This window comes from Pseudophryne corroboree, chromosome 2 (genome assembly GCF_028390025.1).
Source record: "Pseudophryne corroboree isolate aPseCor3 chromosome 2, aPseCor3.hap2, whole genome shotgun sequence".
Classification (NCBI taxonomy): domain Eukaryota; kingdom Metazoa; phylum Chordata; class Amphibia; order Anura; family Myobatrachidae; genus Pseudophryne; species Pseudophryne corroboree.
Genome location: NC_086445.1, coordinates 76,448,459 through 76,466,145, shown reverse-complemented (window position 1 = coordinate 76,466,145; position 17,687 = coordinate 76,448,459). Strand labels below are relative to the sequence as shown.

At 49.3% G+C, this 17,687-nt stretch overlaps 1 protein-coding gene across 5 annotated transcripts in view; it reads right to left on the bottom strand.

Annotated features, from left to right (window-relative positions):
- The window catches only part of CEP295 (centrosomal protein 295), a 144,174-nt gene that overhangs the window by 104,801 nt on the left and 21,686 nt on the right, over window positions 1-17,687 (bottom strand). For all 5 annotated transcript variants that reach the window (XM_063951432.1, XM_063951436.1, XM_063951434.1 and 2 more), the window contains exon 5: window positions 14,105-14,198. In XM_063951432.1, coding sequence (XP_063807502.1) covers window positions 14,105-14,198 — 94 coding nt within the window. The remainder of the gene's footprint in view (window positions 1-14,104; window positions 14,199-17,687) is intronic.

Here is a 17,687-nt window from a genome sequence, read left to right as displayed (position 1 = left end):
CCTCATACATGTCGACACACACGTACCGACACACAGCACACATCCGGGAATGCTCTGACAGAGGACAGGACCCACACTAGCCCTTTGGGGAGACAGAGGGAGAGTTTGCCAGCACACACCAAAACGCTATAATTATATAGGGACAACCTTATATAAGTGTTTTCCCTTATAGCATCTTTATATATATCTCAATATCGCCAAAATCAGTGCCCCCCCTCTCTGTTTTAACCCTGTTTCTGTAGTGCAGTGCAGGGGAGAGCCTGGGAGCCTTCTCTCCAGGCTTTCTGTGAGAGAAAATGGCGCTGTGTGCTGAGGAGATAGGCCCCGCCCCTTTTTCGGCGGGCTCGTCTCCCGCTATTTAGTGAATCTTGGCAGGGGTTAAATATCTCCATATAGCCTCTGGGGGCTATATGTGAGGTATTTTTCGCCAAAAAAGGTTTTCATTTGCCTCCCAGGGCGCCCCCCTCCCAGCGCCCTGCACCCTCAGTGACTGCCGTGTGAAGTGTGCTGAGAGGAAAATGGCGCACAGCTGCAGTGCTGTGCGCTACCTTTAGAAGACTGCAGGAGTCTTCAGCCGCCGATTCTGGACCTCTTCTTACTTCAGCATCTGCAAGGGGGCCGGCGGCGCGGCTCCGGTGACCATCCAGGCTGTACCTGTGATCGTCCCTCCGGAGCTGATGTCCAGTAGCCAAGAAGCCAATCCATCCTGCACGCAGGTGAGTTCACTCCTTCTCCCCTAAGTCCCTCGTTGCAGTGATCCTGTTGCCAGCAGGACTCACTGTAAAATAAAAAACCTAAGCTAAACTTTCTCTAAGCAGCTCTTTAGGAGAGCCACCTAGATTGCACCCTTCTCGGCCGGGCACAAAAATCTAACTGGAGTCTGGAGGAGGGTCATAGGGGGAGGAGCCAGTGCACACCACCTGATCGGAAAGCTTTACTTTTTGTGCCCTGTCTCCTGCGGAGCCGCTATTCCCCATGGTCCTTTCAGGAACCCCAGCATCCACAAGGACGATAGAGAAATGTGTTATCATAAGCTCCTTTGAGCTTAAAACAACCCAGGTAAAACTGCTCTGGGTGGGCGTCCAGTGCCCCCTATGGATTCAAAGAAAAGGATTTACCTGGTAAGTACCAAAATCCTACTTTCTTTTTCATCCACTAGGAGTCACTGGAGTACTCTTGGGACGTACCAAAGCTTCCCTCGTGGGCGGGAGAGCTGTTTGACACCTGTAACAGTAGACGGCCAAAGCTAGATGCTGATGCCGCAACCGTTTCATAACGTGTAAACGCGCACAAACGTGCAACCGTTTTATAACGTGTAAACGCGCACAAACGTGTGCACTGAAGGCTATGTAGCCGCGTCGTAGACGCTGCACGACCAGCTGGTCATGACATTCCCACAGAACCTGTGGGATGAGCTATTACTGACGTAGGCGACTGTAACTTAGCCTTAAAGTAAGCCTGACTTGTAGTCATTTTTATCCAACTGGATAATGTTTGCTGAGAAACTGGCTAACTCCAGTTGGCAGCATCATATATAACAAACAACGTATACGTATTACGTACTGTAGACGTTCGGGACATATAGACGCGTAATGAGTGTACCACATTCATAATTCTAGAATGTGCTGTCAACACAGGAACCACTCTTGGTTTATTGATGTGAAGAATAAGAAATCGGAATTGGTCCGAAGTTCTGCTTTGTTATGATAAAACTCAAATACGGTGGCTTGGAATACAAGGCACCCAAATATGAAAACAAAACCCCTTGCCGAAGCTACGGCTAGAAGAAAACGTTTTCCAATTGAGAAACTTAATACCCATTTGTTGTAAGGGTTCAAAAAATATGAAAACTGTAAGAAATCTGAACCCAGCTTCAAGTCGCATGGCGCTGTAGGTGGGATAAATGGAGGCTGCACCTTGATGACACACCTTGTAAAAAAGGTGTGTACCTACGCAATAGATTCAAACGTCTGTGAAAATAAATTGACCACACAGATACCTGCACCCTCAGTGCAGATAAACGCAGTTCTCCATCCCACCCCGTCTGTAAATAACAGAATACGGGTAACGTGAAAGATGATGTCGGAAACTTCTGAGCCTCACACCCACCTATATAGGCACACCAAATTGTGTAATAATGAGCTGCCGTAAGCGGCTTCCTAGCTCATAACATGGTTGGTATACCAATACTGTAATGCCCTATGTATTTCCTTAAGAGGGTGGTCTGAACCCCCACCCCGTCAACCGCAGCCGCGGTACATATGTGAATAGGGGTCAACGAACGGTCCCTGTTGTAACAGGTTGGACGTATTATGAGGGCCCAAGATCGTGTGCAAGTATTCTTTGGAGCTTTGAGAAGCAAGCTCTCCGAAATCCATGAGAAATCACTAGTATGACTGTTATGATCCGTTTTAGCAACGGAGAGATAGAAAGAGAGCAGAGGAAAATGGTGGAGGCAGATACACGAAGCTGTATGACCACACGAATGTGAGACCTCCACTGCCACTGCTCTTGTGATCTCTCGCTCTGTACACATACTGAGCGATTGTAATTGTGGCGAGATGCCATCATGTATACCTGAGGGTAACCCCACTTGTGGATTCACATATGAAACACCTGTGGATGAAATGCCCAGTTTTATGGATAAAAATTCCGACGGGTGAGATCATCTGTCTAACAGATGTCCACTCCCGGAATGATCCCCGTAGACAACATCACCTAATGGTGTTCTGGGCAATTTGAGGATTCGAACTACCTGCCGCATTGCCATGCGGCTTCTCGGTCCTCCCTGGTTGTTGTGTATGCAACTCCCGTTGCGTTGTCTGACTGCACTTGGACAGACTGAAAGCGAAGCATATAGTGCATTGTAAATTGCACGGAGTTCCAGGACATTTATAGACAGCAATCTGTCGTGATCCGTTTTAGAACCCCTGTCGCTGATCTTTTTAACTACAACTCCTGAACCTCTGAGACTCTCGTCCAGAGTATATACACTCTCGCCCTGAAACCCGGCGAACTAAAGCGCTTTGAAAAAACATCATTGTTCCAGCGCTTTGAAAACACATCATTGTTCCTAATAGGCGAATACACCAATGTACCGCTAGTGTGCGTGGCTTTTGCACGAATTGTACTAGTTGGTATATTTGTTCTTGCTGGTGTAGTAGTTAAATCTCTTAGATTTACCGTATTTATAATCTTACCTAGGAACTGAAGTCGTTTAGACGGAATTAGATGCGATTGTTTTCGAACTTGACCTGCTACCGTGGTGTACATTAGTAGCGCAAGTAAGATGAACTTCTGTTGAGACAGAGTTCTTATGAGCAGATCGTCTAAATATGTAACGATTGTCACCGCTAGGGCTCTGAAATGAGCTATTGCCCCAACATCACCTTGGTGAATACCCGAGGCGCTGACAAGAGGCCAAACGGTAGAACCTGAAATGGTTAATGGTTGTGGCGTATTGCAAAACGCAAGAACCTGTTATGCGGTGACCAAACTGGAATGGGTAAATACACATTGTGAAGATCAAGCATAATCATGCAATCTTGTGGCTTCAACTATGCAAGTACTAACTGCAGTAAATCCATTTCCAACTGTAGTAAGTGACTTGCTGATTGATACTGCGACGGAGCCCTTCGGCTTCGCTACCCCAAACAGAGGGGAATAAGTAACCCTGACTCTGTTGGTGTACCAGGTGTGGAAATAAAAACAGCTGAAACCAGCAGATGTAAATAGCTGATACATCCATGAGTGGATGTTTGGAAAACCCGGCAAGTCGTGACTGTTTTTGTACCACAGCCTTGAAACAAAAACTGAAGTCTAAAGGGATTAAACGTCGGGTAATCTTTTGTCTGAATATCAAATTAGCATTAAACAAGTTCTAGGCTTGTTTTGGTGAAACTAGCGACGATGAAAAGCTAGAATCGTGTTAGCCGAAGCTTTACAGAAATACTCTGCAGCTTTTTATTAACAATGATCGTCATTGTTTACATACATAGAGCGTCTAGTGACCCAAATGTTTATAATGTTTGTCACAGACGAATTCACCAATGACGTATTGTCCCATTTAGAACGGGTAAATAGAGTTAACTGTTAGTCAGATATTTTAACTAATAACTCATTGAAAATCTGTTGTTTAGGAAAATCGACAGATTAGATGTTAGAGTCTACGTCAGGGGTGTCAAAGACAAGGCCCGCGGGCCAAATCCGGCCCGCCAGACCTCGTCTGATGGCCCGCGGTGCCGCCGCCATGAAACCCCCTTCTCCCGAGTGCCCAGCTCGGGGGGGGGCGGGGTTTCGCGGAATGACGCGATTGCGTCGTGACGTCACGGCGCAAACGCGTCATTCAACGAAACCCCGTCGGAGGAGGGAGAAGGGAGCCGCGCAGACGAGGAGGGAGAGGCGGCTGAAGAGCGGCGAGAACCGCTTCAAATGTAAGTCAGCCCCTCTCCCTTCCTCTCTTTCTCTCTCTCTCCCTCCTTCCACCACCTGCCACAATGTGTAAAATGGGGACCTGTACCTGCCGCTATGTGTAAAATGGGGACCTGTGCCTGCCGCAATGTGTAAAATGGGGACCTGTGCCTGCCGCAATGTGTAAAATGGGGACCTGTGCACTATAAAAGGGGGCACATGGCTGGGCACTATAAAAGGGGGCACATGGCTGGGCACTTTAAAAGGGGGCAGATGGCTGGGCACATATAAGGCAGGTGGAGCGGTAAATTTTGGATAGACCTACAGATACAACCGGCCCTTTGATGGGGACCAAACTGCTGATGCGGCCCCCGATGAATTTGAGTTTGACACCCCTGGTCTACGTAATCTCTGTAAAATTTGAGACACTGACTCACTGTTATTAGCAATGTATGGTTGTCAAACCCCCGCACTATCTGACTGCTGGTTTAATGTACCCTTGTCAGTGGTAGGTACCGCTGTGAGGTTTGTATAATTGTCAGATTAAATTATAAGTATAAATTAATACCCTGGACTGAAAATCCTTTGTTAGAGCTTGCGGAGTAACTTTGGAGACTCCGATCTTACCGCTCGTGTGGAGAGGCGTTATGCTTAACATAGGATCTGGGACTGACCCTGCTTCCGGAGTGGAAACGTACAAACCAACAGAATTTGCGGTAGATTTATGTACCGACATTATAGTAAACCTTATATTTAGTCTGTGTTGTATGCTTATACAGACAGACACCACAATAGCCAAAGGACAGACTTAAAGTGCGTAATATATATATATATATATATATATATATATATATATATATATATATATATATATATATATATATATATATATATATATATATATATATATAGTGGAATAAAGGGCGGCACTCCAATGGTTTTAGAAAAAACAGCTCACTGAGGCAGCATAGGTTCAATCATGATTGAACCTATGCTGCCTCAGTGAGCTGTTTTTTCTAAAACCATTGGAGTGCCGCCCTTTATTCCACTTTGTTTGCTGGGCCTTGCAGTGCCACGGGAGGGCACCCTGGTATTTATCCTGTGCTGTTGGAGTGCCGGTCGTATCCAGAGCTATATATATATATATATATATATATATATATATATATATATATATATATATATACTTATGGATAAATATATTTATGGCTAAATACAGTTTACATGGCCTATGTGAAACCTGACCCAAATTTTTTTCCCACTAACACCCCTGCGCCTCCGGTGGCGAAGAGATGTAGTGTAGGAATGTTCTGGAATTATGGCAGCAACAGGAAACATGATTAAAAATGGCCCCCATGCCATGCTTACATTGTAACTCATAGGAGAAATTACAATATCTGCTGCCCATGATAATCACAGTCTAATATACACTGATAATCACAGCACATGCAGGTTACAATAACATCACAGGCAGATGACCTTTAATATAAGCTCTGCCTTTAATATCTTCTGTTAATATTAATAACTTTTATACATAAATATATATATATATAGGCTCAACAGCCTATTACATGCATCTGGCAGCTGCAGCCATGCAGTAATCTGCCAGGTCCCCCACTCCCTCCCCCTTCCCTGTACTCCCTGTAGCGCTGTGTCTCAGCGGGGAGCTGGGAATGCAGGGAGGCGAAGGACCATAACCCCGAGCAGCCGAAATCGGCTGGCCGGAGCGCGTTGCTAGTCAAGCTGCCCGGGTTTCTATGTGAGAGCCCCGCTGTCTGTGCGGCGGGTCTCCGTCCCTCCTTGTACTCTCTGCTGTTAGCGGTGAGCTGGGACGCTCACTGCAGGGAGCGATGACGGCGCCCTGTTGTACGGAGCGCTGTACGGAGCGGCTGTAACGGACCCCATAGCGAGAGAGCTGCGGCGGGCGGCGGCCTCTGAGAGCAGATCAGCGGAGGCCTGGCCGGAGGTCTTGTGCTGAAGACTGTGGCCGTGTGGGGAGGGCGCTGAGTGGGGAGACCAGCGGCGGAACGGGCGCCAAGTGGAGCGAGCAGCGGCGTGCGCTAAGCGCTACAATGTCCCCACACCTCGGGCGGCCTGCGCTGACCGCCCCGTTTTCCCCAGCATACCTTATTCTAAGCTCAGAGCTTTCCGGGCGTAGCTGCGACGGGGCTTCTATGTGTAAGCTCCGTCCAGCTGCTTGATCCCTTCTTCATGGCTGTGACGGGGCTTCTTTCTGTAAGCTCCGTCCAGCTCTTTGATCACTTTTTTATGGATGTGACGGGGCTTCTTTATGTAAGCTCCGTCCAGCTCTCCAGGTCATGGCTGCGACGGGGCTTCTTTATGTAAGTTCCGTCCAGCTGTTGCAGGCCAGTGGGCCTGTGGCTGTGAGGGTGCTCTTTGTGAGGACCGACACGCCATGCGCTGTTGCAGCGGCACTATCCCGGACCCATGTTTTTCAATAAACTGGGAAGGGATGTATAGTAAAAATTGAAAATTAAAAAATAAAAATGAAAAATTAATAAAAATCTTCCACAAAGTGTGGGAATCCCACAAGCCGTTGTTAGTGCTTTGAGCACGGAAAAAACACTGAGGTCGTACACTGAGGTACTCTGGGATATGGAGGGGTGGAGAGTTCTAAATTTAAATATTCAGTGCCTTTGTTTCTGCTACGCCGTCCATATCCCAAGAGTACTCCAGTGACCACTAGTGGATGAAAAAGAAATATGCAAGATGGTATCTCTATGATAGGACTAGATCAGTGGTTCTCAAACCCGGTCCTGGAGACACCAAACAGGGTAAATACTGGCTGCTATTGCATGTAACCCAAAAATTGCAGGACAGCTTTATTTTTACACTGCAATTTAGATTTGAATTTGGACACACCCCACCCAAATCTAACATCCCTTACAGCAGGGCTCGACAAATCCCAGGGGCCAGGTAGCCATGGCCCCTACATTATGCTACCTTGCTACCAGATTTTGGAGGGAGGAAGCAGCCCTCTCCTCTTCAGCCCCAACAGCCAGGCATTGCGGCTTCGGAGGGGTAGTGATGTGGCCACAGGGTAGGAGGGATTATGTGCCCTGGTTGAGGCTGCTGAGTGGTTGTTTGCCTGGAGGTACCCCCTGTGGGGGTTAGCTGCTCTCGTGTGTGTGTGGGGGGGGGGGGGGGGGGGGGTTGTTTGCCTGGCTGGTAGCTGCAATGCAGTGTGGAAGCGGAGGGCTGGTATGCCAGGGGGTATCCCCTTTGGTTGTGTGGCAGCAGGGGTTGGTTTGCCTGAGGTGGGGGAGCTGCTCAGTACTGTGGCTCCGGCGACGGGGGTAGTTTCAGTTAGGTTATTTTGTTTTTGTGAGGGGGGCGGTATTCTGGCTCCTACACTTTTATCCTGGCACCAAGATTTTAGAAAAATTGTCGAGCCCTGCCTTACAGACAGAGCCAAAAACCCGGGCTTTTGTTGGGGACTCGGATCCTGCTTACATCTGAAAGGATCAGTCCTGGGTTGACAGTACTGGGTCTGCAACTGACCAGTGTTATTCCGGAACTTTCAACCCGGGTCAGTGGCCCTGCTTATGTTTGAAGGGCGCAACCCAGGTTTTTAGACCAGTGTCGCACGGAGTAGGAGCAGATTGGCTTTTTTGGGGCTGCTTGGAGTTGTCACAGATGACCTCATCAGCAGCAGAGCTCAGAAAATGTCAGGGCTAACACTGCTTATGTGTGAAAGAGGTCCACCGGGGTAAAACCCGGGTCTGCGGTGTAATGTAAAATAAGATTTTACTTACCGATAAATCTATTTCTCGTAGTCCGTAGTGGATGCTGGGACTCCGTAAGGACCATGGGGAATAGCGGCTCCGCAGGAGACAGGGCACAAGAATAAAAGCTTTAGGATCAGGTGGTGTGCACTGGCTCCTCCCCCTATGACCCTCCTCCAAGCCTCAGTTAGGATACTGTGCCCGGACGAGCGTACATAATAAGGAAGGATATTGAATCCCGGGTAAGACTCATACCAGCCACACCAATCACACCGTACAACTTGTGATCTGAACCCAGTTAACAGTATGATAACAACGAAGGAGCCTCTGAAAAGATGGCTCACAACAACAATAACCCGATTTAGTTAACAATAACTATGTACAAGTATTGCAGACAATCCGCACTTGGGATGGGCGCCCAGCATCCACTACGGACTACGAGAAATAGATTTATCGGTAAGTAAAATCTTATTTTCTCTGACGTCCTAGTGGATGCTGGGACTCCGTAAGGACCATGGGGATTATACCAAAGCTCCCAAACGGGCGGGAGAGTGCGGATGACTCTGCAGCACCGAATGAGAGAACTCCAGGTCCTCCTCAGCCAGGGTATCAAATTTGTAGAATTTAGCAAACGTGTTTGCCCCTGACCAAGTAGCTGCTCGGCAAAGTTGTAAAGCCGAGACCCCTCGGGCAGCCGCCCAAGATGAGCCCACTTTCCTTGTGGAATGGGCTTTTACAGATTTTGGCTGTGGCAGGCCTGCCACAGAATGTGCAAGCTGAATTGTACTACAAATCCAACGAGCAATAGTCTGCTTAGAAGCAGGAGCACCCAGCTTGTTGGGTGCATACAGGATAAACAGCGAGTCAGACTTTCTGACTCCAGCCGTCCTGGAAACATATAGTTTCAGGGCCCTGACAACGTCAAGTAACTTGGAGTCCTCCAAGTCCCTAGTAGCCGCAGGCACCACAATAGGTTGGTTCATGTGAAAAGCAGAAACCACCTTAGGGAGAAATTGAGGACGAGTCCTCAATTCTGCCCTGTCAGAATGAAAAATTAAGTAAGGGCTTTTATATGATAAAGCCGCCAATTCTGACACACGCCTGGCTGAAGCCAGGGCTAACAGCATCGTCACCTTCCATGTGAGATATTTTAAGTCCACCGTGGTGAGTGGTTCAAACCAATGTGACTTAAGGAACCTCAAAACAACATTGAGATCCCAAGGTGCCACTGGAGGCACAAAAGGAGGTTGTATATGCAGTACCCCTTTTACAAATGTCTGAACTTCAGGTACTGAAGCCAGTTCTTTCTGGAAGAAAATCGACAGGGCCGAAATTTGAACCTTAATGGACCCTAATTTTAGGCCCATAGACAGTCCTGTTTGCAGGAAATGGAGGAAACGACCCAGTTGAAATTCCTCTGTAGGGGCCTTCTTGGCCTCACACCACGCAACATATTTTCGCCAAATGCGGTGATAATGTTTTGCGGTTACATCCTTCCTGGCTTTGACCAGGGTAGGGATGACTTCATCTGGAATGCCTTTTTCCTTCAGGATCCGGCGTTCAACCGCCATGCCGTCAAACGCAGCCGCAGTAAGTCTTGGAACAGACAAGGCCCCTGCTTGAGCAGGTCCTGTCTTAGAGGTAGAGGCCACGGGTCTTCCGTGAGCATCTCTTGAAGTTCCGGGTACCAAGTCCTTCTTGGCCAATCCGGAACCACGAGTATCGTTCTTACTCCTCTCCTTCTTATGATTCTCAGTACTTTTGGTATGAGAGGCAGAGGAGGGAACACATACACTGACTGGTACACCCACGGTGTCACCAGAGCGTCCACCGCTATTGCCTGAGGGTCCCTTGACCTGGCGCAATATCTGTCTAGTTTTTTGTTTAGACGTGACGCCATCATGTCCACCTTTGGTTTTTCCCAATGGTTTACAATCAGGTGGAAGACTTCTGGGTGAAGTCCCCACTCTCCCGGGTGAAGGTCGTGTCTGCTGAGGAAGTCTGCTTCCCAGTTGTCCACTCCCGGAATGAACACTGCTGACAGAGCTATCACATGATTTTCCGCCCAGCGAAGAATCCTTGCAGCTTCTGCCATTGCCCTCCTGCTTCTCGTGCCGCCCTGTCTGTTTACGTGGGCGACTGACGTGATGTTGTCCGATTGGATCAATACCGCCTGACCCTGAAGCAGGGGTTTCGCTTGACTTAGGGCATTGTAAATGGCCCGTAGTTCCAGAATGTTTATATGAAGAGATGTTTCCATGCTTGACCACAAGCCCTGGAAGTTTTTTCCCTGTGTGACTGCTCCCCAGCCTCTCAGGCTTGCATCCGTGGTCACCAGGATCCAATCCTGAATGCCGAATCTGCGGCCCTCTAGAAGATGAGCACTCTGCAACCACCACAGGAGGGACACCCTAGTCTTTGGTGACAGGGTTATCCGCTGCTGCATCTGAAGATGCGAACCGGACCATTTGTCCAGTAGATCCCACTGAAACGTTCTTGCATGGAATCTTCCGAATGGAATTGCTTCGTAAGAAGCCACCATTTTTCCCAGGACCCTCGTGCACTGATGCACTGACACCTGGCCTGGTTTTAGGAGGTTCCTGACTAGCTCGGATAACTCCTTGGCCTTCTCCTCCGGGAGAAAAACCTTCTTCTGGACTGTGTCCAGAATCATTCCTAGGAACAGAAGACGTGTCGTTGGAATCAGCTGCGATTTTGGAATATTTAGGATCCACCCGTGCTGGCGTAACACTATCTGAGATAGTGCTACTCCGACTTCTAACTGTTCCCTGGACCTTGCCCTTATCAGGAGATCGTCCAAGTAAGGGATAATTAATACGCCTTTTCTTCGAAGAAGAATCATCATTTCGGCCATTACCTTGGTAAAGACCCGAGGTGCCGTGGACAACCCAAACGGCAGCGTCTGAAACTGATAATGACAGTCTTGTACTACAAACCTGAGATACCCTTGGTGAGAAGGGTAGATTGGGACGTGGAGATAAGCATCTTTGATGTCCAGAGACACCATATAGTCCCCTTCTTCCAGGTTCGCTATCACCGCTCTGAGTGATTCCATCTTGAATTTGAACCTTTTTATGTAAGTGTTCAAGGATTTCAGATTTAAAATTGGTCTCACCGAGCCGTCCGGCTTCGGTACCACAAACAGCGTGGAATAATACCCCTTTCCTTGTTGTAGGAGGGGTACCTAGATTATCACCTGCTGGGAATACAGCTTGTGAATGGCTTCCAGAACTGCCTCCCTGTCGGAGGGAGACTTTGGCAGAGCAGACTTCAGGAACCGGCGAGGGGGAAACGCCTCGAATTCCAGTTTGTACCCCTGCGATACTACCTGTAGAATCCAGGGACCCACTTGCGAGTGAGCCCACTGCGCGTTGAAATGCTTGAGACGGGCCCCCACCAAGTCTGAGTCTGCTTGTAAAGCCCCAGCGTCATGCTGAAGACTTGGCAGAAGCAGGGGAAGGCTTCTGATCCTGGGAAGCGGCTGCATGGTGCAGTCTTTTTCCCCTTCCTCTGCCCCGGGGCAGAAAGTAATGGCCTTTTGCTCGCTTGTATTTATGGGAACGAAAGGACTGAGTTTGAAAAGACGGTGTCTTTTTCTGTTGATGTGAAGTGACCTGGGGTAAGAAGGTGGACTTTCCAGCCGTTGCCGTGGCCACCAGGTCCGAAAGACCAGCCCCAAATAACTCCTCCCCTTTATACGGCAATACTTCCATATGTCGTTTGGAATCCGCATCCCCTGACCACTGACGCGTCCATAACGTTCTTCTGGCAGAGATGGACATAGCACTTACTCTTGATGCCAGGGTGCAAATATCCCTCTGTGCATCACGCATATATAGTAATGCATCCTTCAAATGCTCTATAGTTAACAATATATTGTCCCTATCCAGGGTATCAATATTTTCAGTCAGGGAATCCGACCACGCGACTCCAGCACTGCACATCCAGGCTGAAGCGATTGCTGGTCGCAGTATAACACCAGTATGTGTGTATATACTTTTTAGGATATTTTCCAGCCTTCTATCAGCTGGTTCTTTGAGGGTGGCCGTATCAGGAGACGGTAACGCTACTTGTTTAGATAAACGTGTGAGCGCCTTATCTACCCTAGGGGGTGTTTCCCAACGTGTCCTAACCTCTGATGGGAAAGGATATAGTGCCAATAATTTATTAGAAATTAGCAGTTTTTTGTCGGAAGAAACCCACGCTTTATCACATACCTCATTCAATTCATCTGACTCAGGAAAAACTATTGGTAGTTTTTTCACCCCCCACACAATACCCTTCTTAGTGGTATTTGTAGTGTCAGAAATGTGCAATGCTTCCTTCATTGCCGTGATCATGTAACGTGTGGCCCTACTGGACATTACGTTCGACTCATCAACGTCGACACTAGACTCAGTATCTGTGTCTGGGTCTGTGTCGACCCACTGAGGTAACGGGCGTTTTAGGGCCCCTGACGGTGTCTGAGACGCCTGGACAGGCACTAATTGATTTGCCAGCTGTCTCATGTCGTCAGTTTTTTGCAAAGTGTTGACATTATCACTTAATTGTTTGAACACGATCATCCAGTCAGGTGTCGACTCCCTAGGGGGTGACATCACTAACGCAGGCAATTGCTCCGCCTCCACATCATTTTCCTCCTCATACATGTCGACACACACGTACCGACACACAGCGCACACACACCGGGAATGCTCTGATAGAGGACAGGACCCCACGAGCCCTTTGGAGAGACAGAGGGAGAGTCTGCCAGCACACACCCAGCGCTATATATATATACAGGGATAACCTTATATAAGTGTTATTCCCTTATAGCTGCTGTTTATATTGTCATTTGCTGCCAATAGTGCCCCCCCTTCTCTTTTTTACCCTGATTCTGAAGCAGGACTGCAGGTGAGAGTCAGGGAGCCGTCCTTCCAGCGGAACTGTGAGGGAAAATGGCGCTTGTGTGCTGAGGAGATAGGCTCCGCCCCTTCACGACGTCCTTATCTCCCGCTCTTTTGTGTAAAAATGGCAGGGGTTAAAATACATCCATATAGCCCAGGAGCTATATGTGATGTATTCTTTTATTCTAAGCAGCTCAGGAGAGCCACCTAGCCTGCACCCTTCTCGTTCGGGCACAAACATCTAACTAACTGAGGCTTGGAGGAGGGTCATAGGGGGAGGAGCCAGTGCACACCACCTGATCCTAAAGCTTTTATTCTTGTGCCCTGTCTCCTGCGGAGCCGCTATTCCCCATGGTCCTTACGGAGTCCCAGCATCCACTAGGACGTCAGAGAAAAGGGGTTCTCTAAACTTGGACCTGGGCTACACCCGTGTTTAAAAACCCGGGTCAGAGCAGTGTATTTGCTGGGAAATATGTCTGAAAGTGGAACTCTCTGCACATTTTATACCTGCGCTCACCTGCAGCGAAACATGGTTTCACCAGAGGGGCAAAGTTACAGAATCAGGACTGAGCCTGACCTAAGTACCTGGGTTGCTATTCAGCTCTATAATAAAGAAATTCTGTTTGCTTATTGAAGTTCATAATGATAATTAATTATGCTCCAAACAAGCAGACAAATAATGATGTAAGCAGAATAGTTTAATATCACCAATTACTGGGTCTCACTTGGCTGTGTAAGGTACAAGATCACGAGCGCTAAAAGACCGTCCCGGCTAATCACATAAAACCATAAGAGGCTTAAGGTTTATTTCCAGTGGGAAAACCATGTGAGCTTTGTCTACCAGACCTATTTGTGCAGCTTTTCTCTTAAAAGGCCTCCTTTAGCCCAACAAGCACAGCACGAAAACAATATAAAGCATGGAAAGACTTATATGCATGGTAACAACATTCACACAAGAGGTTCTAACTACACAATAGCTATGGCACTCACAGACCGCACACAATGGTTTCCAGTAACAATGGAGCCTATACCAGTTCTTACCTCAAGAGGATCTGGCGGAGGCGGAGGCAGACTGGCGATTTTTTCTGATCGCTCTTTTTCAATGTTAAGAGCTTTCCTACGTGCTTCAATGTGCCTGAGTTTAGAAAATACAATTAATACTTTCTGAAGAGGCACTTGCTATTGAAAAACACTACATTAGGAGGTACAGCACTAATTGCTCCGCTGTGCAAGCAGTGCTTTATCAAATACATAATGTGCTTCGCATAGGAAGAAATGCAGGTTATTTTATTTGCGATGCATTTCTGTGTAGCTTTAACAGCCACTTCTTTACATATATATATATATATATATATATATATATATATATATATATATATATATATATATATATATATATATATATATATATACACACACACATATATATATATATATACACATATATACACACACACACATATATATATATATATATATATACACACACACACACACATATATATATATATATACATACATACATATATACATACATATATATATATATACATACATACATACATATATATATCTCCTATATAATAGCTCAGATCTGTGACTTTGTGATTCATTTGCTAACGCAGGGCGGAGTCACAACAGTGGGCGGAGTTAGTCAAATGAGTCACAGATCTGGCCAAATCTACAGGAGACTAGGAGCAGAAGCAGATGGTATGGGGTGGCACAGGCAGGGGTGCATACCTCCCAGCTTTCTGCAGGAGCTTTCTTTAGCAGAAGGAGGGACACACACTCGGCGAAAAGGGGGCGTGGCTTCACGGGAGGGCCCCGTTTTCGTCAATGAGGGGGCATGCCCAGTGCTCTGTGAGCTGCTGGCATGCCCCCAGGGGCTGATTACGAGTCCGGGGGGGCCAGGGCACTTGAGACAGGGGAGCCCTATCTCATTGCTGTGCCTGCTGTGGGTTGGGGGCGTGGCCTAATCGTGGGACGCGAGGCCACGCCCACTTACGCAAATTCCGTTGTTGTTGTTTTTTTAAATGGAATTTTGGCCCCTCAGCTAGGGGTAAATCCAGAGGAGGTGGTCGCTCCCACCTACACATACACACCCACACAGGCAGAAGAAAGCAGGGAGACTGCTGCCTCCCTGCAACACCACAGACCTGCCAACACGCAGCAGCGTGTGCTGACAGTAGCACAATGCTGCCGTTGTTGCTGGCAGGACGGGGGGGGGGGGGCTTCTGAGCTGGGACAGAGCTACTCGAGCCGGGGGGCCCCCTAAAACTGTGGGGCCAACGGTACGTGCCCCCCCCCCTTAATCCGGCTCTGCTGCTGGAACCCCCCCTTAATCCATACCCCCTGATGCCCCCTCTCCCTCTGTCTCCACTATTCACCGCTGCTCTGCTAAGCAGAACAGCGAGTACAGGAGCTTTCCAACTGACCCCCCCGTTACCGCGGGACACTGCGACCCGCGGGTGGGACAGCGGGACAGACCCAAAAAAATGGGACTGTCCCGCGAAAATCGGGACATTTGGGAGGTATGGGGGTGTGTGAGGGGGTATGCCGTACAGACAGACGGGCACCGGCTCACTGTGTGCTTGACCCCCCCCCCCCTCTCTGGCGCGGAGGAGCGTCACTTTCTGGCACACTCCACGCTTCTTAGCTGCAGTTTTGTGGGGCACCTGCCGCTGTGCAGGTTCCGTACTGCCTCTGTTATCTCCAGCCCCGGCAACCCCACCGCTAGCTGCAGCGCTGCCACCCACAGTGAGGTGCGCCCAGCTCCTTCACACACTTTAGCCGGCGGGTAACGCTGCAGAAGTCCGAGCTGCTTGCAGGCTCCAACCCCCTCTTCCCTCCAGCCGCAGCATCTCCTGGGGGCTAACCAGTCACTCCCAGTCTCTCCTTACCACAGTGCCCGGCAGCTGCGCGAGGTCTGCGGTGTGTGACTGAGGAGGGGGGGAGGGATGCGGACGGGCAGAGGAAGCAGGACTCCAGCCTAAGAGAGTCAGCCATGCCAAGTCTCCACCAGCAGCAGATCCCAACAGGTTGGAGTGGAACAGCAGCAGCCAGCAGCAGTGACTCCGGTAAAACACATCTGTCTGTCACCACTGTTTTGTCCCTAATACCAATCTCTCCCGTGCCCTGTGTTCTGTCCTGTCCGTCACCCCTGGCCTTGCCCTGCCACCCTTATCCTGGCCCTTTCACCCTTATCCTGGCCCTGTCACCCTTATCCTGGCCCTGTCACCCTTATCCTGGCCCTGTCACCCTTATCCTGGCCCTGTCACCCTTATCCTGGCCCTGTCACCCCTATCCTGGCCCTGTTACCCCTATCCTGGCCCTGTCAACCCTATACTGGCCCTGTCACCTCTGTCCTGTTCCTGCCACCCCTACCCTGGCCTGTCACCCCTATCCTGTCCCTGTCATTTCTGTCCTGGCCCCGTCGCCCCTTTTTTGACCCTGTCACCCCTGTCCTGGCCCCGTCAACCCTGTTCTGACCCTGTCACCCCTGTCCTGGCCCTGTTACTGCATACCCTCCAACTACCTTTTTGGCAGGTACAGTACCCGCAGCGCCTCCAGACCTCTCCCCAATGCACCACACCTCCGCACCTTCCCCTCCACCCCTCCCCCACACGCTGTGCCTCCAGACCCCCTACACCACCCGCGGCTCCCACTCCTCCGCCCCTTCACCACCCACAGCACCTCCAGGCCCCCTCCACCATCCACCCCCTTTATATTGCTCCCTCCACACCTGCCCCCCTCCACCCGCAGCATCTGCAGACACCCTCCTCCATCCGCGGTCCCCCCCTCACCCACCCCTCCCCCACCAATGGCACCACCGCACCTGCCCCTCCACCACCAGCAGCACCTCCGGACCTCCTTCCCTATGCGCCGCACCACCCGTACCTGCCCCTCCCCTACCCCACCCCCGGCACTCCCGCCCCTTCCCATCCCACAGCACCTCCGGAACCATTCACCCATCCACAACATCCCCACACCTGCCCCTCTCCCACCCATGGCACCCCTGCCCCTCCCCCACCTGCAGTGCCTCCGGACCCCTAACCAATCTGCATCCCCCACTCCTCTGCCCCTCCCCCACCCGCAGCACCTCCCGACTCTTCCCCATCCGGGCCCCACCCCCACTTCTGCCCCCCCTCCACCTGCAGAATCTACAGACACCATCCGCAGTCCCCTCCGCACCCGCTACATTCTGTACATCGTGCCCTGCAGGTGCTGTTCACCCCGTCGCAAGGGGCTGCGCCTCCACCATCGCACGCCCTTTCATTGTGCAATATTTAATCACTAACAAAGGAATGCAGGTAATACTTTATATAATACAAATATTGAACCCCAGAAAGGCATGCAAGGGTTAAGGGGGCGTAGCCCCTTGCGACGGTGTGAAGAGCGCCCGTAGGGCGTGATGAAGCACCTAGTGTGTGTGTGTATGTATATATATATATATATATATATATATATATATATATATATATATATATATTTTTTTTATTTATTTATTTATTTATTTTTTAAATAATTTTAACAATACTTTCAGCTGTTCGGGTCAAATCACCCTTCCCGTAATTCTAGTTACTGTTTTCAGCCCAATTTTAATGTTTTTTTTTTTTTTTTCATT